Source organism: Saccopteryx bilineata, chromosome 4, assembly GCF_036850765.1.
Source record: "Saccopteryx bilineata isolate mSacBil1 chromosome 4, mSacBil1_pri_phased_curated, whole genome shotgun sequence".
Lineage (NCBI taxonomy): Eukaryota > Metazoa > Chordata > Mammalia > Chiroptera > Emballonuridae > Saccopteryx > Saccopteryx bilineata.
The window spans coordinates 127,538,080-127,563,104 of NC_089493.1; the positions used below are offsets into that span (position 1 = coordinate 127,538,080).

The following is a 25,025-nucleotide window of genomic DNA, read 5'->3' on the forward strand; positions in this document are numbered from 1 at the left end:
ATGCATTTTCTATTATTGGACTTCCTACACTGATTAAAACTGACAACGTTCCTGCATATGTAGGAAAAGCATTTACTACATTTTGTCAGACTTTTGGACTTGACCTAAGGACGGGAATTCCTTACAATCCCCAGGGTCAAGGCATTGTAGAGCGTGCACATCAAACACTTAAAAACCAATTGGAAAAAATTAAAAAAGGGGAATTATACCCTCAAACTCCTGCAAATCTTCTTTGTCATGCTCTTTTCACTTTAAATTTTTTGAATACTGATGTACAGGGTCATTCAGCAGCAGAGAGACTCTGGAACCCTGCAAGGGAAGCCTTCCCTGAAGTGCGATGGAGGGACCCACTCACAGGAATCTGGCAAGGGCCAGACCCTGTTCTCTTATGGGGCCGAGGATATGTGTGTGTTTTTCCTAGGTCTGCTGAAGCTCCTCGGTGGATCCCTGAACGACTGGTGAGACACCATGATTCTAGATGAGAGACTCACTTTACAAGAGCAATTGCATAAGAGTTACTATGCTCTCTTCCCTTTCTCAATTATTATCTAATTTTTTTAATGTTTTAGATCATTTTATTTTCCTGATCCATTGCTTGAAAAGGGGGCGAAAGGGGGGCCTGATTTGGGTATTGCTGAATAGAAATCTCATACGGCCGTCTTGAGATTTTTCGAGAGAGATCTCTGTTTAGTATATATCCTTATTACGTTCCTATTAAGGTAGCCCTACTTAAGATCAAGCAGGCCATAGTTTAATCTCTAAAACCCCGGGTTTCACTCTTGATTTGTGTGATTGTATGTGAAGTCTTTGTATAATGTCTAAGTGTTTTTGTTTATAAGGCCTGAATTAAATCCTTACATGAAAAGTAATGATGATAATAGTTTTGGAAGTGCCGGCTGTAGTATTGAAAACAAAACGGGAATAATTTCATTTCCCTATATAAATATAATTTTTTTTAACAGACATTTTTTTTATTTATTCATTTTAGAGAGGAGAGGGAGAGAGAGAGAGAGAGAGAGAGAAGGGGGGGAGGAGCTGGAAGCATCAACTCCCATATGTGCCTTGACCAGGCAAGCCCAGGGTTTTGAACCGGCGACCTCAGCATTTCCAGGTCGAGGCTTTATCCACTGCGCCACCACAGGTCAGGCTATAAATATAATTTTGTTTGGAATAAGTAAAGCGCGCTCATTTTGGATCCAAAAGATTTGCTGGTTTGCCAGGCTGCTCCAGGCCGCAAGTGAAAGGCTTGAAGCAGCATAGATTTACATAATAAAGGTGTAAAGATTTTTTTTGTTGTAGAAGAATAATGAAGATCACAATGGGATATTTTTTGATATGTACTCTCTAAAGTGCCTGTTAATTAATGTTAAGGGGGTGTTTTGATAAGTGTGGAAATGTTGTTTGGAGGTGCTTTTACTCTATTTTTGTTAAAAGTTAACGAAGTCAAGGAGTCCTCCCGGTCCCATTGGTTTTGTTCTGACAAAGTGTGTTTCCTTAATTCCGCACCGTTATTTGGAAGCTGCGCTGGTCCGCGGCAGTGGAAGCCCTCCTGCACCGGGCAGCTGCCCCCATCCAGTTGCAGATACGCACCAACGACGCTTTGCTCAGGCAGGGCTTTGGACAGCAGGGTGATGTGCTTTTGCCAACAGCCCTCCTTAAAGGCCAGAGGCTTCAGTGGACATGGCCCTGGACTGTACTCGCCCCCCCCACCTACGATGGGTGGCCTTGTTGGCACTGTGGGGTAGGGGGCTAGAGGTAGACCTCCCGCCAGTTAACTGGGCAACCAGCACCTGGCCATCTAAGGTAGAAGTGTGTGATCCCTTGAGTGCTCAGGGGGACAGCATTATGAAGGGCTCCTTTGTCATTTCTTTATGGCCTATAACGAGTTCTCCCATCTTGCTGCTCACAGAACCAGCAGATCCTGGTGTGCAGGACAATAAGGTTTGGAATGCCCGCCCGGGGTGGCCTCTGGTACCTGCTGCTGTGCTCTCTGCAGATAGAACTCTGGCCTGTGTTCTGCCAGAAGGAGAGATTTGTTTGTCTTGGTGCCGCTGACCACTCTATCATTTCGCCCATAGCTGTGTTTATAATTCTGTTGCTGTAGTCTGTACTTTTTTCATTTTTGTAATGTCCCTCACTCCTCACAGTGGGACCATCGTGGAAGAAACCTGTCTTATGATGCAAGCAACCCTAAGGGGGTGGAATGTGGGGCAGCTGTGTTAGGCTTGCTCGCGGGTTTACCAGCTGCAAGCTCTTCGCTTCATTAGTGCGTGGGTGTGTAACAGTGCCACATGTGTGTGGTCTGTGTAAGGTTGCGGTGCTTCCCCTGGGTGGCTATTCCCCCAGATCTCTCTCCCGCCACCGTGAGGTGTGGTTTTCCTTGCTCCCTTGTCCTTCCTGAGAACAGCAGGTTTTCCTTTGTTTCCTTTTGTTGTTTATTCACTCACCTGTCTCTGTGAGCCTCCAATAAACGGGAATGGCCCAATGCTCTCCAGCTCTGCAGTTCCTCTACTGTCTGCCCAAATTCAATGGGAACCTGCCTAGCCTTGGCCACTGGCATTACAATACATATATGTATACAATATATATATGTATACAATACATATATGTATACAATACATATATGTATACATATATGTATACATATATGCGCACATATATGTGTGCATCTACCACTGAGCCAACCGGCCAGGGCATGTGTACAAATATATATATGAATTTTTCTCTCTGCTTCTCCAAATTTTTTTTTTTTTTTTTTTTTTGTTGCGACACCTTAGTTGTTCATTGATTGCTTTCTCATATGTGCCTTGACTGCAGGCCTTCAGCAGACCGAGTAACCCCTTACTCAAGCCAGCGACCTTGGGTTTAAGCTGGTGACCTTTTTGCTCAAACCAAATGAGCCCATGCTCAAGCTGGCAACCTCGGGGTCTCGAACCTGGGTCCTCTGCATCCCAGTCTGATGCTCTATCCACTGCGCCACCGCCTGGTTAGGCTGCTTCTCCAAATTTAAGGCAGTTGTTTCTCCCTTATAAAGTTACTGGTAGCTCACTTCAAACATGAAATGATGTGTCCTCTCTTTGACACTGCTGCTCTGAACCAGTCCCTGGCAATATGAAAATGGGTAGATACTCTCATATGTAGGTTACCAGCCACATTTCCCTGCACAGCACACCCACAGGTCTGCCTCCTTGAGCAGAGGGAAGCACTAGGTTTTGGCATCACTGCTTCTACCAGCTCCAAATTTTCTGATCTGAGCTGGAGGACCCAGGGGTTATATAAAACCCAAACTTCCTTCCTAGCTTACCTCTTCAACCTTTTTCTTTAGATTTTAAGTTGTAAAATACACCTACAACTTACTGTCTTACCCATTTTTAAGTGTGGAGCTTTGTAGTTTGAAGAACATCCTCGTCACTGTGCAATAATCACCACCATCCGTCTCCAGACTCTCTTCATCTTGCAAAACTGAGACTCTGTATCTGTTACACAATAATGCCCTGTGTCCCTCCCCTGGTCTCTGGCAACCACCATTCTGCTTTCTCTCTCTGTGGATTCGACTATCCAACGTACCTCATATAGGTAGAATCACACAGTATTTATGTCTGGTTTATTTCACTTAGCATAATGTCCCCAGTGTTTATCCATGTTGTACCATGGGTCAGAATGTTCTTCCATTTTCTTTTCTTTTTTTTTTAAAGAGAGAGAGACAGGAAGGGAGAGGAATGAGAAGTATCATCTCATAGTTGTGGCACCTTAGTTGTTCATTGATTGCTTCTCATATGTGCATTGACGGAGGGGCTCCAGCCAAGCCTGTGATCTCTTGCTCAAGCCAGCCACCGATAAACAATACATTTTGTTTATCCATTCATCTGTTGATGGACACTCAGGCTGCTTCTCTTTTGACTATTGTAGATAATGCCACTATGAACATGTATGTATAGCTAGCTCTGTGAAACGCTGTTTTCAGTTCTTTTGGGGTATATACCCAGAAGTAGTATTATTGGATCATATACTAGTTCTATTTTTAATTTCTTGAAGAACTGCCATACTGTTTCCACAGTTGCTACACCATCTCTCATTCTTACCAACAGAACATAAGGGTTCCACTCTCTCTATGCCCTCACCAGCATTGGTTGTTTTCTGTTTCTTTGACAATAGCCATCCTAAGGGGGGTGAAGTGGTACCTGACAGTGGCTTTGGTTTGCATTTTCCTAATGATTAGTGATGTTGTGCATCTTTGCATGTGCTTGTTTGCCACTTGTGTGTCTTCTCTGGGAAAGTCCTTCATCAGTCTTTTTAAAAATTTTTTTAAATTTTTTATTTTTTACAGAGACAGAGAGAGAGTCAGAGAGAGGGATAGACAGGGACAGACAGACAGGAATGGAGAGAGATGAGAAGCATCAATCATTAGTTTTTCATTGCGACACCTTAGTTGTTCATTGATTGCTTTCTCATATGTGCCTTGACTGTGGGGCTACAGCAGACCAAGTAACCCCTTGCTCGAGCCAGTGACCTTGGGTGCAAGCTGGTGAGCCTCGCTCAAACCAGATGAGCCCGCGTTCAAGCTGGTGACCTCAGGGTCTTGAACCTGGATCCTCCGCATCCCAGTCCGACGCTCTATCCACTGCATCACCACCTGGTCAGGCCTTCATCAGTTTTTAAATAGGGTTGTTTGTTATTGTTTTGACCTCATCAACTTCTTTTCATGTCACTCTCCCACTTGATTAGTATCTTAGAGATGTATGCTCTGCTTCCTCCATTTTGCAGTTGCTGATCCATTTGCTAGGAATGCTCTTTTTCCAGCTCCTCCCCTGATCGGCTCCTCATCCTTTAAGAACCAACTTAGGCCTGACCTGTGGTGGCGCAGTGGATAAAGCATCGACCTGGAATGCTGAGGTCGCTGGTTCAAAACCCTGGGATTACCTGGTCAAGGCACATATGGGAGTTGATGCTTCCTGTTCCTCCCCTCTTCTCTCTGTCTCCTCCTCCTCCTTCTCTCCTCTCTAAAAAAAATAAATAAAGTCTTAAAAAAATTATTAAAGAACCAACTTAAATATCACTTCAGATTTATTTATTTATTTATTATTTTTTTGGTGAGAGGAGGGAAGATAGTGATACAGACTCTTGCAGTACCCATCTACCTGTCAACCCTGTCTGGGGCCGATGTTCAAGTACTGAGCTATTTTTAGTGCTTAAAGTTGTGCTCCAACTGAGTTATCCTCAGCTCCCAGGGCCACGCTCAAACCAGTCGAGCCACTGGCTGCAGGAAGGAAAGAGAGGGAGAAGGGGGAGGGGCAGGGGAAGAAGCAGGTGGTCACTTTTCCTGTGTGCCTTGACCAGGTATCGAACCTGGGATGTCCATATGCAAGGCCGACACTTTATCCACTGAGCCACCTGCCAGCGCACAGAGAACTTTCTTGATCACCCATTTGAAACCATCTCTTCACTCAATCTAATATTCTATTTCTTTCCTTCCTGGAAATTAGTCACAATCTGTGACAACAGTGACCCTGTTTGTCACTTAGATATATTTGGGACTTAGATTTTCATGGAACACGAGTGCCAGGGAACTGCTGAGATGCTGCTCAGCAGGGTCACTGCTGCAGCCCAGAGCCCAACACGGTGCCTCACACATAGTCTGGGCTCAGTATTTACTGAATGAATGAATCCCTACTCGAGGGACCATTTCGGGAGAAAGCAAGGTGAAGTGGCCCAAACTGGAGTTTAAGCTGCGAAATATAGGTGTGGTGTCATAGGAAAGTGTCAGAGGAATTTTCTGGTGCTGAGTTCCAGACTTTTAATTCCTAGGTCAGAAGCACAGTATTATTAAAATTATGAACATTGCTTTAGAGTTTCCCAGGAGATAGGGGGAAGCGTTCTGCGTGTCCCTCTAATAGAGAGATACTGGTGGCTTGCTATAGCCATCCTTGCCCTCTGCATCCATATGCCCAAAGTATGAGTTTCCGCAGCTGAAGTCCTGTGAGATGTGCAGGGTACTGGGGGTGCTGGGGGCTTGGGCTTTGTCATTCTCCTTGGTGTCAGACATGTAAGAGTAGCTTTAGTAAACAGTCAAAAGATAAAAATGAACTTTCCATATCACAGGATACTAGAAAAGTCAGAATTTATTTTATTTAAAAATATTTTCAAAGGCTGATGCCACAGTGGAACAAGCCGAGGAGAGCTGGACCAAACTCCCAGGCAATTAGGGGAGCATCGCCAACGCAAGCAGGTGTGTATAAACACACAAAGTTTATAAATGAGCACAGCAGCAGAGTACCAGCTTGGGGGACTAAAGAAAGAAACAGAGAGGGACCCTCCAGAGGACAGGCACATCCATGCCACTCAAAGCCCTGGACCCTAAGAGGGTCTTCAAAGCCACCCATCCTGCAGCCTGCCTTGTGCCTCTCTGAGCCCTGGCATACAGCTGGAGACTGTGTGCTCCTCAGCCCCCTGGCACAGCCTCCCATGACCTGCACTGCTCATGGCCTCTGGCAGATGCATCTGGTCTCCCCAATGTTCAGTGAGGACCGGGGGGGGGGGTAGTGGTGAAGGCTCTAGGGCAAGTAGGATTGTTTTCCTGAAAATATGATGAAAACGACTGATGGAGGGGGGCTGGTTCCTGAAAAAGGATGGGTGATCACACAAAAAGCGGGGTGCTGTGGGGAAGACGGAACCATTAGTTTCACCTGAGACACATAGATTTGGTGTAAGCAACCCACAAGGCCAGGCTCCAGACTGAACCCTAGAGTCTGGTGTGGTAGAGGACACAGAGCCCTCCAGCCTGAGCGCAGGGAGCTGTCAACTACTCTCAGTCCCTCAGTCCTCACTTGGGTTTGTCATAAATAAGGCAGACAATTGTGACTCTGTAATAAGTCATTTCCACTTGGACTCCTCCCCGATTAACCTCTTAGGGTCTGAAAAGGGGAGAACACTGGCTATCTCTGATTCCACTCACCCATCAGCTGGGACTTTCCCTGACAATGCTGGCCTGCTCACAGACGCCCTCAGGGAACCTCCAAATTACTATCTCAGCAGATGGGAACCCAGAGAAAGCAGGCTAGAGTTTAGAGGCACAAAGCTTTTTAGACTAGAGAAGACCTTGACAGAGAAGGGAGATCTCTATGGCAAAGTGACCATTGTGTTTTTTTCCATGCCCTACCTCTCTTGTCCCTAAAGGTACAAGACAGGTCCCCTTGGCTTGGCCCCTGCATTGTACTAGGCCCACTTTGGACACCTCCACCATGGAGAACAGCCCATAGAGTGGCTACAGGTGATGTGAATGAGCTCTGCCCCATGGTGGCCCACCAGCATCATGCCCAGCTGCCCAGCCAAGCCTCTCTGCCAAGTTGCCGCTGGCCATGCCTAAGATCCAGGTAGTCGGGCAGAGAGTACAGAGCAATACCTCAGATCAAAGCCACCACCTGTCAAACCCACTCTCTACCTGTGGTGCCTTGGAAATGTCCACACACACCAGGGGAGATCCAGCACTGGTCTGTGATCAAAGGGCCCGCGGCACCTGTCTCACCAGGAAGTGGCAGCTGAGGACCCGGAATGCCAGACCTCTGTTCTCCCTCCCAGCCCCTGCCTCTGTCCCTTGCTCTGGAAGTGTCCTCCCAGACCCAGGCCGCCTCCTCATGAAGGGCCTGAACAGAGCCCAGAGCATAAATACTCCTTTCTCAATAGCATCCTGGACACAAGCCCTCCTCTTCTTTCTCATAATTTGCCCGCATCCCCCTCCAGACTACCCTAGGCCTGAGGGGCAGGTGCCCGGGTCCCTGCAGAGAGGCCTCTAGGCCCCAGAGTAGGGACTCTGGTGGTTTGGGTTCTGGCCTCTGTCCCACCCCTGGAGTGAGCCGTGTGACAGTCAGAGAACCACATTCCAGGTATCAAAGCACGGCCTTTGTCCCTGGGGGTGGCCCCCAGTGCTCTGCCTGTACACCAGAACTGCTTCTAGGGAACAAGATAAAAACAGTCTTTTCTCTTTCTTTCTTTTTTTTTTTTTTTTGCATTTAAGTGTTTGCTGAAGCTTTCTGTACAGAATTCTTCGCTGGTTCTAAAAATCTGGCTTTTTGTCTGAGTTCAAAAGTTGTAGGAGCTTTGTAAACAGGTGCTTCAGACCACTCAGAGGAGGGGGAGAAGGCGTGGGGGAAGAGGAGAGCTCTAGAATGTTTTCCTTCATAGTTCCAGCTCCGTGACAGCAGCATGAGCCCCAGGGGGCCGCTGAGGGAACCAAGGCATTCTTCTTGGAGGAGTGGGGACAGAGGCCAGGTGGCTATTACCTGCGCACAGGAGAGATGCCAGGTCAGAGAAGGGCTCAGAAGGCAGCAAGACGGGTGGATGGTGCCTCCCCCCTTCCCCTGTGAAGTGGGTCAGGGTGGCGTCTGTTTGTCCTGCACACTCTGCCCAGTCCTGCTTGGGCATTGAGACAGCTTGTCAAGGGCAGGCCAATCCAACCAGGGTGACCAGCAGCCTGGCTGGTCCCTGTCCACAGTCCTGAATCCCAGAGGAACTGGGAAGAGAAAGGGCGTCACCTGTGCCCAAGGACTGGGCCACCTCCATTCAGGGAGCACAGCTGCTGTTCCAGCCGCGAAATGCGGAATGCCAGATAGCAGGAGGACATGACCAAGAGGCAGATCCTGGAGAAAGGGGCAAGAAGAGGTGAATCTCTCTTCTAGGAAAAAAAAGCATATTTAGAGGCTCATTGAAAGTCAGGGTGGTCCTAAGCTCCTTTTGCAGTTGGGAGAGTTAAAGAACCCTTTGTCCTGTAGGCATGTTCAAGCCTGGGCACCTCTCATCCTCAAGGCCACATGAGGTCCTGAGACTCATCTCCATGGAGGTGTCCTCAAAGCCCAGCAGGAGCTCTGGGTTCCTCAGGTGATCCCGCTTTCCCTCCAGCCAGCCCCTCAGTCCTGCAGCTCCTCTGGGAGACTAAGGATACCCCCTCCATGGAGGCCCCAGCCAGCAGAGCTAGGGGAAGGTGATGAGGTGAGGCGAGAGGAAGCCAGGCGCTGGCCGTTCATGATACATCCCACCATGCCTACTGTCTGCTGTCCTTTGGTGGTTATAGACGAGTCTGGGGCACCAGCAACTGCCCTACGGGTTGGCAGCAGGAAGGCCGCGATGTCCCCTGCTCTAGCTGATGACCCTCTCCAATTCTGCCAGCGCTCCCCAGTTCTGGGCAACTTTTCCTTTTCTCCACAGTTCCCTATGCTGCCCTTCGCTGCTGCACAGCCTCAGCCCTAAATGACAGGGTTGTATAAATAAAAACTGGATACACTTTATTTATGTCACCACAGACGGGCCTGCCATGTGACCTCCAGACGCCACCCAGGAGCTTGCAGTTGGCTCAGAATCTCCCCCTCGCTCTGGACAGTGACCGCCCCACACACTGAGACCCCCGCTCCAAACACCCAGGCACTGGACGGGTCTACCCCTTTCCCAGTACGGTCACCTACAGCAGGAAGAAGACCTTAAGGAGCCTGTAATTCCAGAGCCTCAGCTCCCCGTCGCTTCTGGGCTCCCCCGCCAGCACCTCCTGCTCACAGACCACATTCTCTGCAACGAAGGGCAGAGGGGTAATCATCTTCCTGGGACCACAGCTCGGCACGGCAACACCCAACTCCTGCTGTCCTCTGAAGCTGCTTGGACCCCTGGCTTTCCCTTTTGGGTTTGGAGAAATAAAGAAACAGCTCTCAGAAGCCCCGTTGGCAGCAACAATGATTTTTCACAGAAGTAGGAGGAGGAGAAGCCTGGTCTTGGCATGCCATTGCCATGGACAAGCCCCCTGCACTCACCCGACCTTGGAGGTGGCTTGGCAGGGAAGAAGCTGTCTGAGGAGTCCATGGGTTCTCGAGGGATACAAGGGATGCTGTCTAGGAGGGAAAGGGACCTGGAGGCAGGACACACTTTTCTCCACTTCATCTCAGGGATGAGGACCTCCTGCAGAGAGAGCAGGAGAAGCTGTCTCGCCATGTACCCTGGCATCTTACTTGCCCTGAGCGGCCCGCACAAGCTTTATCAAAGTTTTGTCCATATATTACCAGATGCCTAGTAAGGCCAGGAAGCTGGTGCCCAGGAGGGGACAACCATTGCCATAGAAAGCATGTGTCTCTCCTGTCTGCTCCCTTGCTGTGACCAGCTACTCCTCCAGGGAACAATGTCTTTAAAGACTGCCAATGCAGAACCACAGAGGGGTCCTAGACGTGAGCCCACCCAAGCACGTGCTCAGAGCCCCTGAGTCCGAGAAAGCTCGGTACAACCTGCCTTAGATGGGATAAGTCATGACTCCCTCTGATCTGGCTCTACGCCTAAGCAGGTCCCTGATCTTGGCATTGGGCACTTTTAGGTCCCCATCAACAAAAATGGGAACATCACCTTTCTGTCTCCCTGTTTGGAACTGTGCACACTGCACACTTGGCTGACTGCTTTATAGTTATGGAGGGAGGTTTCACACACACTCGGGGCATTTCCACCCCCATCCCTACTCTAGAAACTCAGCTCTATCTACCCGGATCCCCGGGACCTCAACAAATCTAAAATGAGTCTGTCTAGGTTTCACATTAGTAGCCTTTGAAGTTCCCCAGGGACATCTCTATCCCCTTACAGGTCATCCTGACTTTGCTAAAAGAAAGAGGGTGGACCACTGGCTCCGTGCCAGTATACACAGGTGTGGGATGCACCTGGCAGTGTTCTGGGGCCTGGACATTTATCCAGTTCATAGGGTCAGCCGGTCTGCCCTGGACCTGCTGGCTCTGCAGAGTGGGGAGCATGGCGTCTAGGAGAGCCCCTGACCCAGCACGGCCGCCAGCCCTTGAGCCCAGTGCCCAGTGCCTAGGCCGTCTCTAGGCAGAGCTGCTGCTCCCCACCTCGGCTCTCAGCAGAGACGCACAGTTGGGCTCCTCCGGGGACTCTCTGACGCTCAGACTCTTCTTGCTGGAAGGCTGAGGAGTAAAGGGAGCAGGGGTTACTTGTCTGTCTGGAGCAGCCAAGGTCAGGCATGGGGAGGTGCTAGCATTCTCTAACAGAGCTTTACCTCCATTCTGGGTCAGATGGAGCCTCGCTCCCAGACTTTGCAGGCGGGGGGGGGGGGGGCTGATTTAACATGGGAGCAGAGGGCAAGTCAAAGGCAACCTGCTTCCTCACGCTGCTGCCCCTTCCCCTTCCTCCCTACAGGCCAGAGAGAGCTACAGACGTCCCAGGAGGTGGTCCGTGCTCCTGTCTGTCAGTACACTGAGGGCATGTCCATGGGGACACATGAAGGCCCACTGGCCCCAGAGAGTCATGCTCACCCATACAGACACACAGTCCGGGACTGCTTCTGACACAGTGACCCTGAGCCTGTCACTCCCCTATCACTGTCCCATTCCCTGTGCTGAAGAAGTGGCCCGTCTTCCCAACACCCTTGTCCCAGGACCTGAATCAGGCTGGAGCAGCCTGTCTGGCCTCACTCCCACCCTAAGCCCCATACCTGCAGGTGAGTGCAGACCCTCCTCAGCATATCATACACACTGTCCCGGGAGAGCAGTGACACGAAAACATACTGGGACACAGAAAGAAAGCAGAGGGTGGGGTGCATCAGGACTGGGGATGTGCTAGAGTCCGGTTGTGGCTCTGGGGGTTGGGGCGGGGGCTGATGAGAGTGTGGCTCTGAGGCCCACTCACCTTCTGGCTAGTGTTGGTGGTGATGGCCAGGCCATTGGGAAGGAGCCGTGCCATCTTGTGTTTTTTGATCATTTGCACAGACACCACAGGAATGACCACCTGAGGTGGGAAGAGGCATGCAGCTCTCAGGATTCATTTCCAAGGATACGGTCCCTTTGCTTCTGGCACAAGGCCCCAGCCCTGCCTCACAGAGAGCCAAGCAGGATGGAGAAACCTAGCCCCGTGTGGGAGGGCATCTGAACCTTCCGCTTGTCATGCAGGCGTTCCACCCGGGGCCCGCTGCCACCATGCCAGCCCTACAGCACACGCTGCTCTGGGCTTTCCCCCTCTTATCCAGGAGGCCAGGGGCGGCTGCTCTGCTAAATCCCCCGCTCTTACCATAGAGTTGGCTGGACTACTGCCTGACCATGCTTATGGCTCCACCTGAGTAGTGCAACTGTCTATCTGAAAGCATTTCAGAAGCAGAGTAATCTGGTGTGAACTGTTCAGGCCAGACATAGAGTCTAGGTCTGGGGCCCCTGTTCTGGAAGAAGCAGCATTGACACCAGGTGGGACGCCTCAGGGAGGCTCATCCAGCCAGTGGGAGGCCTGAGTGGGGAACAGGCATGACTCAAGGCATGCCCATAGGAAGCAGCTGCCTCTTTCCTGGGCTGGGCTGGGGCCTCCCTGAGCTGTGGTGCCCTTACTACTCATTATTACCTTGATGTCCTTGCCGAAGAGGCTGGCATGGAAGCAGAGCCAGCTGGGGGAGATGTAGAGACGACCCTGGAGAAGGAGGTCCCTCTGGAGGGCACAGGAGCACACTGGGAAGTCATAGAGAGGAGATGACTGTGAGCAGGGTCCGTGGGAAGCCCCAGGGCCTGGGTCCTCACTTAGGAATCCAGAGTCTAGCCTCTGGAACTGTCTTCCTGAGAACCCCAATTCCCAAACCACCCATTCCTCAGTATCCAGAAAATCCTCTCCTGAGAGCACTGACCGCCCCCTCCACATCCCAGCCCAGTGGACTGCTAGCTCTTTCCAAGTCCTCCATCCATGCCCTGAAAGGTCTGGCAGGTTTCTGCCCTGGCCCCCAAGCCTGATTCACTTCCTCGGGCAGAATCCCTTGCCCTGACCTGCCTGACCTGCCCGCCCTGCACGCAGAGGGGACCCTGCTGGTGCAAATGCTCCCACACACTCAGTGAAAGTCCTGAGAAGTCACCAATAAGAGCAGAACAGAAATAAGATTTGGAAGCCCTGACATTTACTCAAGAAAATGTTCATAAATTTAACTTCATATCGTGAACCAGCCCAGTCTTCCCACACTTTTGACCAACTGCATGCAAAGGGCAGCCAGTCCCCATTTTTACATTGTGAGGACAGCACCCCAGCCTCGGGCAGTGCAGGTACCTGTCCAGGCATGCCAGTGAGGAGGCTCACCTTTGAGAACCACCTCCTCCAAGGGGACATCCTTGAATAGCCTGTGGTATTGCTGGTTGTATTTACTTAGTAGTGTCTGCAAACACACAGGCTGGGGATGAGAAGTGCCAGGAGCTCACAGCACCCAAGGGGCCCTGCTCCAGCTGCCAGGACAGAATGCCACAGGCCCTCCGGGGACGGAGCATGAGGCAGCCAGTGAGTAGGCAGTGGTGCAGAAGGCCAAATTCCTAGTACAGCTTGTCTCCTGGTAATGCTGGATCCTGATAGGCAGCCTATGACTGAATGGGGGTGCACCACTCCCACCCAGGAGGGGCCACCACACAGGTTTCCTGGTGGCCAAAGAGCCAGCAGTGGTCACTGAATTCAGGCAGCCCAGCCCCCTCTCCATGCCACCCCCAACTGGGCTGGGAGAAATCAGCCTCCACACATTTACCTCTTGTCGACTGGACTTCTTTATCTCTTCGCCCTTCAAATCTTCTGGCCAGTGCAGACTGCGAAGGAGACATTCCGTTCCAGGGACAAGGAACCCTCGAGTCCTACCCATGCATCCTCAGTGCCAGTTCTGCCCTGACTTTGAGCCAGAAGCTTGGGGCCGAGATTGGAGAGGGACCCTTCTCTAGGGTCACAGCGCAGGAATAAACACAGCAAGCAAAGAGCTCAATCCTGGGGAAGGACACAAGGGGTCTCGGCGACCCTCCTAGACAGTGGTGAGCTGTGTCCCCCCCCCCTCCCCCCAGGAGATTGACTCAGCGTGAGCTCAGATCTCCTAGAGATGCTTAGGAGCCATCTACCCCTGGGTGTCAAAAGCCCGATCCTATTTCTCTGGCCAAGGGGTATGCAGAGGAGCAGACTCAGGAATAACTGAGCAGGAGGCACAGGAACGAGGACCACTTTGGGGAGCAGGTGAAATGGAGGTGTCAGACTCACAGCTCCGGGGCCTGACCACAAGCCATGATCCGGGCAGGACTGCCCTTCTAGCATCCTCTTTCTGGTGGTGGGGAGCTCTGCAGCGGGTTCTGCAGACTCACCTGACCTGACTAGAGGCTGGCTACCGAGGCTGGGGGAAATGGGGTGGTGCTGACACACAAACCTTTGTCCTAACCAAGTTGGCCTGAGGACAGGTGGGCAGGGGTGGAGGCTGGTAACCTGAGAATCCTGGACTCTGCTAGGTCCCGGTGCACTGGGTCGGTGCTGGGAGTGGGAGGAAGAGGCCCTGGGAAATCCAGGCTGGATCTCACATCTTGACTCAGCCTTGCATCCCATGTCTAACAAGACTCCTCCAGAGGGTGGCCCGCCCCCAATCCATATGCGTATCTGACTTGATGGGGCCTCACCTGGAGTCCGGATGTACCTGAACTCTGTCTAGCTTCTCTGTGCAGAACACAAGGCTCCTCGGAGACGCCGTCTTCTCATGCATCTGTTGGTTGCTAAGAAGAAACAGTCCCGCATCAGAAAGGGGGACACCTTCCACACCAGCCCCATGTACTGCCTGCCACTCAATACTGGCCCTGCCACTCAGCATGAGGCTGAAGATGTCGGGGTCCGGCAGCCGCAACTCAGGCAGGAGTTCTGAGGCAAGTGACAGAGATGGTAGCTCACTAGTTGTCCCTCCTAGAAGCCTGAAGTTCAGTTTATTACTGGGCTGGAAGAAAACACATCTGCCATAACTGAGTGCTGGGCAGAGCTGGGTCCCTGCCCCACTGGAGAACCAGCACACTGGCAGGGAAGACTCTGAAACCCGCTTGAAACCGAAAGCAAGTTTGTGAGGGAAGCAGGCAGTGTTACCATAAACTGTCGGGTTCTGGGAAGGGGCCGACACAGGCAGCCTCATCAAAGACGAGGAGCCCACAAGGCTGCTGGCATGGGAGTGAACTGCAGTCAGCCCACAAGTCAGTGTGGGTTACACCTGGAAGTCCCCACTGGTTGCCTTTGGTCAGTCAGGGTAGCTTAGCCTGAGAGCCAAGCCATCTCAAAATTGTCTCAGAGAAAAGGTCCTGGTAGGGGGGGACACCCTCTTCCTGGGCAGAGGGCCTGGCTCCACAGTAGCCTTGGAGTTCATGACTCTACTAAATGGCTCCCCAAGGTTCCCTGCTTTCTGCCTGTCCTGGGAAGACAGGCTTGAACTCAATAAAGCCTGAGCAGCCAAACTAGTGAGTGGGCCTGCGGACTGATGAGAGGAGAGGGTGGCCGAGAATCAACCCAGGCTGGACAGGGGGTAGCAGCCGTGGGTAATGCCCTGGGTGGTGGTCTTCTCAAAGATGAGGAGCTGAACCCTGGAGCCTACAAATTCCAGAACTCAGTCACTCTCAACTCTGCGACCCAGGAAGGTTACAGTTCTCTCCTCAAGGAGAGCAGCTATGGGCTCAGTGAGAGATCTGCTAGGACCCTCAGAAATTATTCAGCCTGACCCCCTTCAGCCATACCATTGTACAGATGAGGAAACTAAGACCTGGCAGGGGACAGGCTGTGCCCAATGTCACAGCCACATAACCTGGTGACCTCACCCACAAAATCAGCACAGCCATAGCTATGTGACCTGGTGATCTCTGCCACCATCTTATGAAGAGTTTTCATATGTACAATCAACATGCATTTCCTAAATCTTGCAAAGTGACAGACTGTGATTTGACCTGCTGACTCCCAAAATTGATTTAGAAAATTATTTGGTTCCACCATTTCACACTTCGCAGATGTTTATTTCCCCTTGGTTTTTTTTTTAAATGCTCATTATAAAAAATATATAGGCCCTGGCTGGTTGGCTCAGTGGTAGAGCGTCGGCCTGGCGTGCAGGAGTCCTGGGTTCGATTCCCAGCCAGGGCACACAGGAGAAGCGCCCATCTGCTTCTCCACCCCTCCCCCTCTCTCCTTCCTCTCTGTCTCTCTCTTCCCCTCTCGCAGCCAAGGCTCCATTGGAGCAAAGATGGCCCGGGCGCTGGGGATGGCTCCATGGCCTCTGCCTCAGGTGCTAGATTGGCTCTGGTCGCAACAGAGCCACGCTCTGGATGGGCAGAGCATCGCCCCCTGGTGGGCATGCTGGGTGGATCCCGGTCAGGAGCATGCGGGAGTCTGTTTGACTGCCTCCCTGCTTCCAACTTCAGAAAAATACCAAAAAAAAAAAATAATAAAATAAAAAAAACATATAAATATGATTATCAAAATCACCCATAAGAAAAATATCATCCAATCACCCAAAGATACATTTCTGCATACATATATAATGTATGTGAGTGGAATTATATAACATATAATATATGTGTCCTATTTCTGTTGCTTAATGTGATTTCATGAGAAATTCCCAACACTGCTGTCCACTCCTAAAATAGGTTCTCAGCAGTGAAATTAGGGGATTGAGAATGAACGTGTCTCAGGCTCTTGAAGCCACTTCCAGATGCTACAGCAAGTGATACAGCCCAGCTCTGTACTGGGGTGCCTGTGTCCTTACATCTAAGCCCTACACTGGGTATTATCCTTTATTCAACTTTTTGCAAATTTGATAAGTGAGAATATATTGTCTGCATTTCCATTTCTACTTACTGGTGTGTTGGACATTTTATTCCCAAATATTTATTAACCCTTGAAATGTGACTTGTCCATAATTTTTATTGATGTGTATAAATTCTTTTTTTTTTTTTGTATTTTTTGTATTTTTCTGAAGTTAGAAGCAGGGAGGCAGGCGGACTCCCCCATGCACAGACCAGGATCCACTTGGCATGCCCACCAGGGGGCGATGCTCTGCCCATCTAGGCCATTGCTCCATTGCAGCTGGAGCCATTCTAGCACCTGAGGCAGAGGCCATGGAGCCATCCTCGGCACCCTGGCCAACTTTGCTCCACTGGAGCCTTGGCTGCGGGAGGGGAAGAGAGAGATAGAGAGGAAGGAGAGGGGGAAATGCCCTGGCCGGGAATCAAACCCGGAACTTTCACATGCCGGGTTGACACTCTACCGCTGAGCCAACTGGCCAGAGCCTTGATGTGTATAAATTCTTTATTAAGAACATTCATCCTTGGTTTACCTTTTTGTGCAAACATTTCCCTGTTGGCCACTTATTTGCCTGATATTGCTGCTGTACATGGGTTTGATTTCTGTGTGGTAGATGCCCCTCACCTCTCCCACCCTCTGCTCCTTACTGGGGTTGAGTGCTTTGAGGGGAGAGGCCCTAATGCGGTAGGTGTCCAAGTCAAACCCCTAAGCCCTTACAGAGCATGAGCCCTGTGGCCCAAGAGCCCACTGGGCCACCAGGGACAAGAAGGGCATGGGCTCCAATCTACGGATCAGCTTTCCAGCCTGGAGACCAGGGTATAAAACAGGACCCCGAGGACAAGGAGGTGGAGGTTGGTCTATAGTTTCAGAAGCAGGAAGACTATCACTTGGGCACTGGAGTGTGTGATTTGAGTTCTCAGGGTTGCAGGGGCTCCAAGGATATGTATAAAAGAGTTACAGAAGGGCCCTACCAACAGGGTAGGACTATAGTCTTGCATGGACTCCATCATCTAACTCTGCATGGATAATCATGCTTTTTCACCTTTTGTGTTTAAATGTGACTTTCTTGGGGAGGGGAGGCTTCCCTTGGCCCTCCCTAGCCTAGGGAGAGGCCCCTCCTGGGACAGTCACAGCACCCGGTTCACACCCGTCCTGTTTTTTTTTTTTTAAAGATTTTATTTATTCATTATAGAGAGGAGAGAGAGAGAGACAGAGACAGAGACAGAGACAGAGAGAGAGAGAAGGGGGGAGGAGCAGGAAGCATCAACTCCCATATGTGCCTTGACCAGGCAAGCCCAGGGTTTTGAACCGGCAACCTCAGCGTTTCCAGGTTGACGCTTTATCCACTGCGCCACCACAGGTCAGGCCCCGTCCTGTTATTGGTGTGCTCTCTCTGTCCATGTCCTTGGGCTTCAGGATGTCAGGGACTCTGTGTTTTCCACACCAAATGCCCTGGGCCTGGACACCAGCATGCAGCAGGCACTGGCAACAAAAGTGAGGAATGACTAGGAAGACCAGGTGAGCAGGTAGAGAGCAGAGGCTGGAGAAGTTGTGAACCATGAGAATGACAAAGAAGGCTGTGAGCATGCCCCCTGCACCTCCATGAATAAATGGCTATCACGTGGGAACATACAACTTCCAAATAGCTCTTCCTACAAGCGACCCCTTTATGTGTGATCAGTGGGATGGAAGATAGTTGCAAGTCATTCCTTCCCATCAAGCCACGAGCCAGCCCTCTCATTGTCTAGCAAGGCTGTTGATAAGGAGACCCCATTGTGGCCAAAATGGACCACTTTCAAAATTATCTTCAATTCAGCCTGACCAGGTGGTGGCGCAGTGGATAGAGCGTCAGACTGGGATGCGGAAGGACCCAGGTTCGAGACCCCGAGGTCGCCAGCTTGAGCGCCGGCTCATCTGGCTTGAGCAAAGAGCTCACCAGCTTGGACCCAAGGTCGCTGGCTCCAGCAGGGGGTTACTCGGTCTGCTGAAGGCCCATGGTCAAGGCACATGTGAGAAAGCAATCAATGAACAACTAAGAAGTCGCAACGCGCAACGAGAAACTGATGATTGATGCTTCTCATCTCTCTCCGTTCCTGTCTGTCTGTCCCTGTCTATCCCTCTCTCTGACTCACTCTCTGTCTCTGTAAAATAAATAAATAAATAAATAAAACCTTTAAAAAAAAATTATCTTCAATTCAGACTTTCTACTAATTAGTCTTCATCCATACAGCATCTGTTTGTTTGAATGAGTGAAAATAAGAGAGCAATGCCAGGTGAGAAGATCTGGGGCTGAGTGGTCATCCAGCATTCACCAGCAAAACCAGGTTCCTTGAGGCCCTGGAAGGAGGCTTCTAGAGCAGGGAGCTGGAGGGGGGGGCTATCTTGGTCCCCCCACCTGGCTGGTAGCCTCTGTACATTCCCTCTTAGGCTTCCTCAGGCAAGCTGCTCTTACTTTGTGGGCTGTAAATCACACTCTGTGCCCATCCATCCACATCCTGCCTCTACATGCAGACTATGGAGTTAATGATATCAGAGGTTCTCCAAAGAGGCAAAAGACCTATACTCAGAAAATTGTAAGATACTGAAAAAAATAAATGGGAGCATATACCATGTTCATGGATAGGAAGAATTAACATCATTAAAATGTCCAGACTACCCAAAGCAATCTATAAATTCAACTCAATTCCCATCAATATACCAGAGGCATCTTTCACAGAATTAGAACAAGTAATCCAAAATTTTACATGGAACCACAAAAGACCGAATAGCCTCAGCAATCTTGAGAAAGAAGAACAAAGTTGGAGGTATCACACTACCTGATATTAAACTGTACTACAAGACTGCAGTAATCAAAACAGTATGGTACTGGCATAAAAAACAGAAATATAGATCAATGGAACAGCATAGAGAGCTCAGAAATAAAACCATGCTTATATTATCAATTAATATTTGACAAAAGAGGCTAGAACATACAATGGGGTAAAGACAGTCTCTTCAATAAATGGTGCTGGAACAGATATATGCAAAAAAAAAAAAAGTGAAACTAGACCACCAACTTACACCACATACAAGAATAAACTCAAAATGAGTTAAAGACTCAAAACCATAAAAATCCTAGAAAGAAACATAGTAGCCTGACCAGGCGGTGGCGCAGTGAATACAGCATTAGACCGCGATGCAGAGGACCCGGGTTCAAGACCTCGAGGTTGCCAGCTTGAGCGCGGGCTCATCTGGTTTGAGGAAAAGCCCACCAGCTTGAACCCAAGATTGCTGGCTCCAGCAAGGGGTTACTCGGTCTGCTGAAGGTCCGCGGTCAGGGCACATATGAGAAAGCAATCAATGAACAACTAAGGTGTTGCAATGCACAATGAAAAACTAATGATCAAATCTTCTCATCTCTCTCCATTCCTGTCTGTCTGTCCCTGTCTATCCCTCTCTCTGACTCACTCTCTGTCTCTGTAAAATAAATAAATAAATAAATAAAAATAAAAAAAAACAAAAAAAAAAGAAAGAAACATAGTAAAATCTCAGACATTTCTCTTAGCAAGTTTTTCCTGATATATCTCCTCAGGCAAGGGATACAAAAGAAGAAATAAACAGATGGGATCACATCAAACTAAAAAGTTTTTGCACAGCAAAGGAAATCATTAACAAAATGAAAAGACAACCTACTGAATGCGAGAAGATATTCACCAGTGATATATCTGATAAGGAGTTAATATCCAAAATTTATAAAGAACTCATACTACACAAAACAAACAATCCTGAATAGACACTTCTCCAAAGAGGACACACAGATGGCCAATAGACATATGAAAAGATGCTCCAAATCACTAATCATCAAAGAAATGTAAATTAAAACCACAATGAGATATTACTTCACACTTACCAGAATCACTGTCATCAATAAATCAACAAACAAGTGCTGGCGAGGATGTGGAGAAAAAGAAACCCTCATGCACTGTTGATACAGCCAGTACAGAAAAGAGTATGGCGGGTCCTCAAAAAATTAAAAATGGAGCCCTGGCCAGGTAGCACAATTGGTTAGCATCATCCTGATATGCAAAGGTTGTGGGTTTGATCCCCAGTCAAGGTATATACAAGAGTCACCCAATGAATGCATAAATAAGTGGAACAACAAATCAATGTTTTTCTCTTTCTCTCTCCCTCTAAAATCAACCAATAAAATGTAACAAACTTAAAAGTGGAATTGTTTTATGACCCAGCAATTCCACTTCTGGGTATATATTAAAAAAATCCCAAAACAGCCCTGGCTGGTTGGCTCAGTGGTAGAGTGTCAGCCTGGTGTGCAGGAGTCCTGGGTTCAATTCCCGGCCAGGGCACACAGGAGAAGCGCCTATCTGCTTCTCCACCCCTCCCCCTCTCCTTCCTCTCTGTCTCTCTCTTCCCCTCCTGCAGCCAAGGCTCCATTGGAGCAAAGTTGGCCCAGGCGCTGAGGATGGCTCCGTGGACTCTGCCTCAGGCGCTAGAATGGCTCTGATTGTGGCAGAGCAACACCCCAGATGGGCAGAGCATCGCCCCCTGGTGGGCATGCCGGGTGGATCCCAGTTGGGCACATACAGGAGTCTGTCTGACTGCCTCCCTGTTTCCAACTTCGGAAAAATACAAAAAAAACAACCCCAAAACACTAATTTGAAAGAATAAATGTACTCCTATACTTATTGCAGCATTATTTACAATAGACAAGATCTGGAAACAGCCCAAGTGTCCGTCAGTGGACGAGTGGATTAAAAAGCTGTGGTATGCCTGACCGGGCGGTGGCGCAGTGGATAGAGCGTCGGACTGGGATGTGGAAGACCCAGGTTCGAGACCCCAAGGTCTCCAGTTTGAGCGAGGGCTCATCTGGTTTGAGCAAAAGCTCACCAGCTTGAGCCCAAGGTCGCTGGCTTGAGCAAGGGGTTACTCGGTCTACTGTAGCCCCATGGTCAAACAAGGCACATATGAGAAAGCAATCAATGAACAACTAGGTGTTGCAATGTGCAACAAAAAACTAATGATAGATGCTTCTCATCTCTGTTTCTGTCTGTCTGCCCCTGTCTATCCCTCTCTGACTCTCTCTCTGTCTCTGTAAAAAAACAAAACAACAAAAAACAAACAAACAAACAAAAAACAAAAGGCTGTGGTACATATATACTATGGAATACTATGGGACCATGAAAAAGAATGAAATCTTCCCTGTTGTGACAGCCTGGATGGACCTAGAGGGTATTATACTCAGTGAAATGAGTCAAAGAAAGACAAATACCATATGATTTCACTCATATGTGGAATCTAAAGAGTAAAATAAACAAAGTCTCACAGACACAGAGAGCAGACTGGTGGTCACCAGCTGAGAGGGCTGTTGGGGGGCTGGGTGAAGGAGGTGAAGGGATTGAGAAGCACAGACTGGCAGCTACAGAACAGTCATAGGGATGTAAAATACAGCTCGGGGAGTATACCCAGGTGGGTGCTGGAAATATAAGGGTAATACTTCGTAAAGTGTGACTGCCTAGCCACCATGCTGCCCACCTAAAACCATTACAAAATAATACTGAAAGTAAACTGTACTTGAAAAAAGAGTTAGGGTTTCTGAAATCAGTATTTATCTTTTCAATCAAAGCCACAAAAACAGTATTGTCATGAGGGAGGTAGAGCAGGGGAGGCCCAGGATGTTGGACATTAAAAGGGTAGAAAAGGTTGGGAAAGTCCTCAAAGGAGGCCCTGTCCTCCTGCTGACCCTGGTCCAAGGGCAGGATGCTCCTCTGAAGGACACAGCAGGTCCTGCTCTGCCCTCGAGCCTCGCTGGCTAGGGCAGGAACTCAGGCACCCACCCATTTCTTTATTCCTTCTACAAATTCCTTCTACCACAAAGTATGAGCTTATCACACCATGAGACAGCAGGGACGGGCAGCTAGTACCAGGAGATGGCAGGAGGGGAGTCAGGCCCATCAAGAAAGCAGAGAAGAACAGAGAGGGTAAGAGAGGGATAGAGAGGCCCTGGCCAGTTGGCTCAGTGGTAGAGCGTCGGCCTGGCGTGCAGGAGTCCTGGGTTCGATTCCCAGCCAGGGCACACAGGAGAAGTGCCCATCTGCTTCTCCACCCATCCCCCTCTCCTTCCTCTCTGTCTCTCTCTTCCCCTCCCGCAGCCAAGGCTCCATTGGAGCAAAGTTGGCCCGGGTGCTGAGGATGGCTCCATGGCCTCTGCCTCAGGCGCTAGAATGGCTCTGATTGCAACAGAGCGACACCCCAGATGGGCAGAGCATCGCCCCCTGGTGGGCGTGCCGGGTGGATCCCGGTCGGGCACATGCAGGAGTCTGACTGCCTCCCCATTTCCAACTTCAGAAAAATACAAAAAAAAAAAAGAGAGAGAGAGAGAGAGGAAGAGAGAGGCAGTGAGTAGGGGACCCAGAGATGAAGTCAGGCTGCCTCCCGCAGACCTCAGGTATTAGACCTCACAAGATGCCCAGTGCAGCCCTCTGCTCTGAATGCCTTCCTGGGGAGGACACACCCATGTTGACACCTCTGACTCTGACCCCTCGGCCCTGTCATTCAGGCACACCCATCAAAGTGCACTCATCATCGTGCCTCCAACCCCTTCGCTTCTGAGCGCCCCAAATCCCCATACAGCTCTGTCCCCACAGTGAGCGGAGCCAGAGTCCTTCACTCATTCTTTTCCCCACTGCCCCACCAATCAGTACCCAGGGCCCCGAGAGCCTCCCCGATGTTTAGCTCACACTACCATCAACTTCCTCTATGCCCTCTGCACCATGTGAGCCCAGGATGCCACCGTCTTTTTCCTGGACACCGGCAACAGCTTCCTAACACACACCTGGCCCTCTACAGCACCCACACTGCTCAATACCCACCTGGGGCCCAGATCTGATGTGGCCCTTCTGTAGCTGACTTTCCTGCTTTAGTTCCTCCTGCCTCCTCAGCCAGCCTTCCTGCCCTTCCTGCTTCCCTCCCCAGACTCCCCTGCAGCTCTGTGAGCTCCTTTATCTCCTCACTGCGGGAGCCCTTCTCACCTTCATCTAGCTGGACCTGGAATTCCTCCCATTGCTTGTCAACCTGGGGAATTCCTGATCCTCTTATAAGCCCCAGGTCAATGGTCACCTCCTCTGTTAAGCCTTCCCTGGTTTCCCCACCACAGCAGAGCTGTGGTGCCTTGTCTCTTCCTTTATGCTGCTGCCCCAGTGCCTAACACACCAGACTGCACTTGTTTTTTCATACAGCCATCTCCCCCAGTCAACTAGGAGCTCATCAGAGGCATGTCTTAAGCATCTTGGTACCCTGGGACACAGCAGGCACCCCGAGGATGCTAAATGAATGGGTGAAGGAGAGACAGAGAAAGGGAGATGGCAGGCAACACAACAAGAAGAAGCAAGGGAGAGAAAAAAAGCAAGCTAGTAAAAGTGAAGTGGCAGGCCTGACCAGGCGGTGGCGCAGTGGATAGAACGTCGTACTGGGATGCGGAAGGACCCAGGTTCGAGACCCCGAGGTCGCCAGCTTGAGCGCGGGCTCATCTAGTTTGAGCAAAGCTCACCAGCTTGGACCCAAGGTCACTGGCTCGAGCAAGGGGTTACTTGGTCTGCTGAAGGCCCACGGTCAAGGCACATATGAGAAAGCAATCAATGAACAACTAAGGTGTCGCAAGGCGCAACAAAAAACTGATGACTGATGCTTCTCATCTCTCTCCGTTCCTTGTCTGTCTGTCCCTATCTATCCCTCTCTCTGACTGTCTCTGTAAAAAAACAAAACAAAACAAAAGTGAAGTGGCAGGAAAGGTGGACAGGAGCTGAAGGAGTGACCAGGAGTCCCAGCCTGTGGGGCAGGGAGCCTCCCTGGCCCAGCACCACCAGGTCCTCTGTCCATGTAGCTGACTGACCAGGAGGGAGGTCAGGTAGGAGGCAGACAACATACAGAAAAAGACGAAGCCTAGGCAGGATGGGATGGGGTATTTGGGGAAGCACCAACTGGGCCTGCTGACCCCCCCTGTCCTATCCCCTTGGTGGCACTCCCCTGGGATTGGCACATCCAGGCATCACTCCTCCAGCTCATGAAGCCTCCTGCCCCTACCCAACCTTTGTAACCACAGGGTAGACCCCACTCTGGGGCTCCTACATGCCGCCCTAACCTGCTGGCAGAAGCTGGGCCATGACTGATGCTGAGGCAGAAAGCTTGGCCAGGCCTTGCAGCCTGAGCCAGCTGGGCCTTCATGGTCACAGGTGGGTACCCTTTAGTGTCTCCTGCTGCAAGAAGATGCCACACTCCCCCCTGGAGTCCTCATGGACATCTGAGACACCAGAGCATCCGTGGGTCCTACCAGCTCTGTTCAAGTCACGCTCAGGGACAGCTCCACCCCCTCCTGCAGCCAGACAGGACTCTGCACTTGAGACCTTCAAGGAGAGACCTTCTCTTCCAAACAAAGAAACATATTTTAGCAGCATGTGCCTGAGTGTATGAACCTGAGA

The 25,025-nt window shown here is 50.2% G+C and overlaps 1 protein-coding gene across 3 annotated transcripts in view; it reads right to left on the reverse strand.

Moving 5' to 3' along the window:
- Window positions 1-6,152: 6,152 nt before the first annotated feature.
- GRAMD2A (GRAM domain containing 2A) overlaps window positions 6,153-25,025 on the reverse strand; it is a 54,321-nt gene continuing 35,448 nt past the window's right edge. The window contains exons 2-12 of one of the 3 annotated variants that reach the window (XM_066278014.1): window positions 14,409-14,501; window positions 13,508-13,565; window positions 13,075-13,150; window positions 12,358-12,461; window positions 11,659-11,757; window positions 11,465-11,536; window positions 10,863-10,937; window positions 9,792-9,936; window positions 9,453-9,657; window positions 8,529-8,633; window positions 6,153-8,276 (exon numbers count right to left, since the gene is read on the reverse strand). In XM_066278014.1, coding sequence (XP_066134111.1) covers window positions 8,273-8,276; window positions 8,529-8,633; window positions 9,453-9,657; window positions 9,792-9,936; window positions 10,863-10,937; window positions 11,465-11,536; window positions 11,659-11,757; window positions 12,358-12,461; window positions 13,075-13,150; window positions 13,508-13,565; window positions 14,409-14,491 — 1,026 coding nt within the window. In that variant the 5' untranslated portion in view covers window positions 14,492-14,501 and the 3' untranslated portion in view covers window positions 6,153-8,272. Of the gene's footprint in view, window positions 8,277-8,528; window positions 8,634-9,452; window positions 9,658-9,791; window positions 9,937-10,862; window positions 10,938-11,464; window positions 11,537-11,658; window positions 11,758-12,357; window positions 12,462-13,074; window positions 13,151-13,507; window positions 13,738-14,408; window positions 14,502-25,025 lie in introns of all 3 variants that reach the window. The other 2 variants (XM_066278015.1, XM_066278016.1) reach the window with 2 other exon arrangements.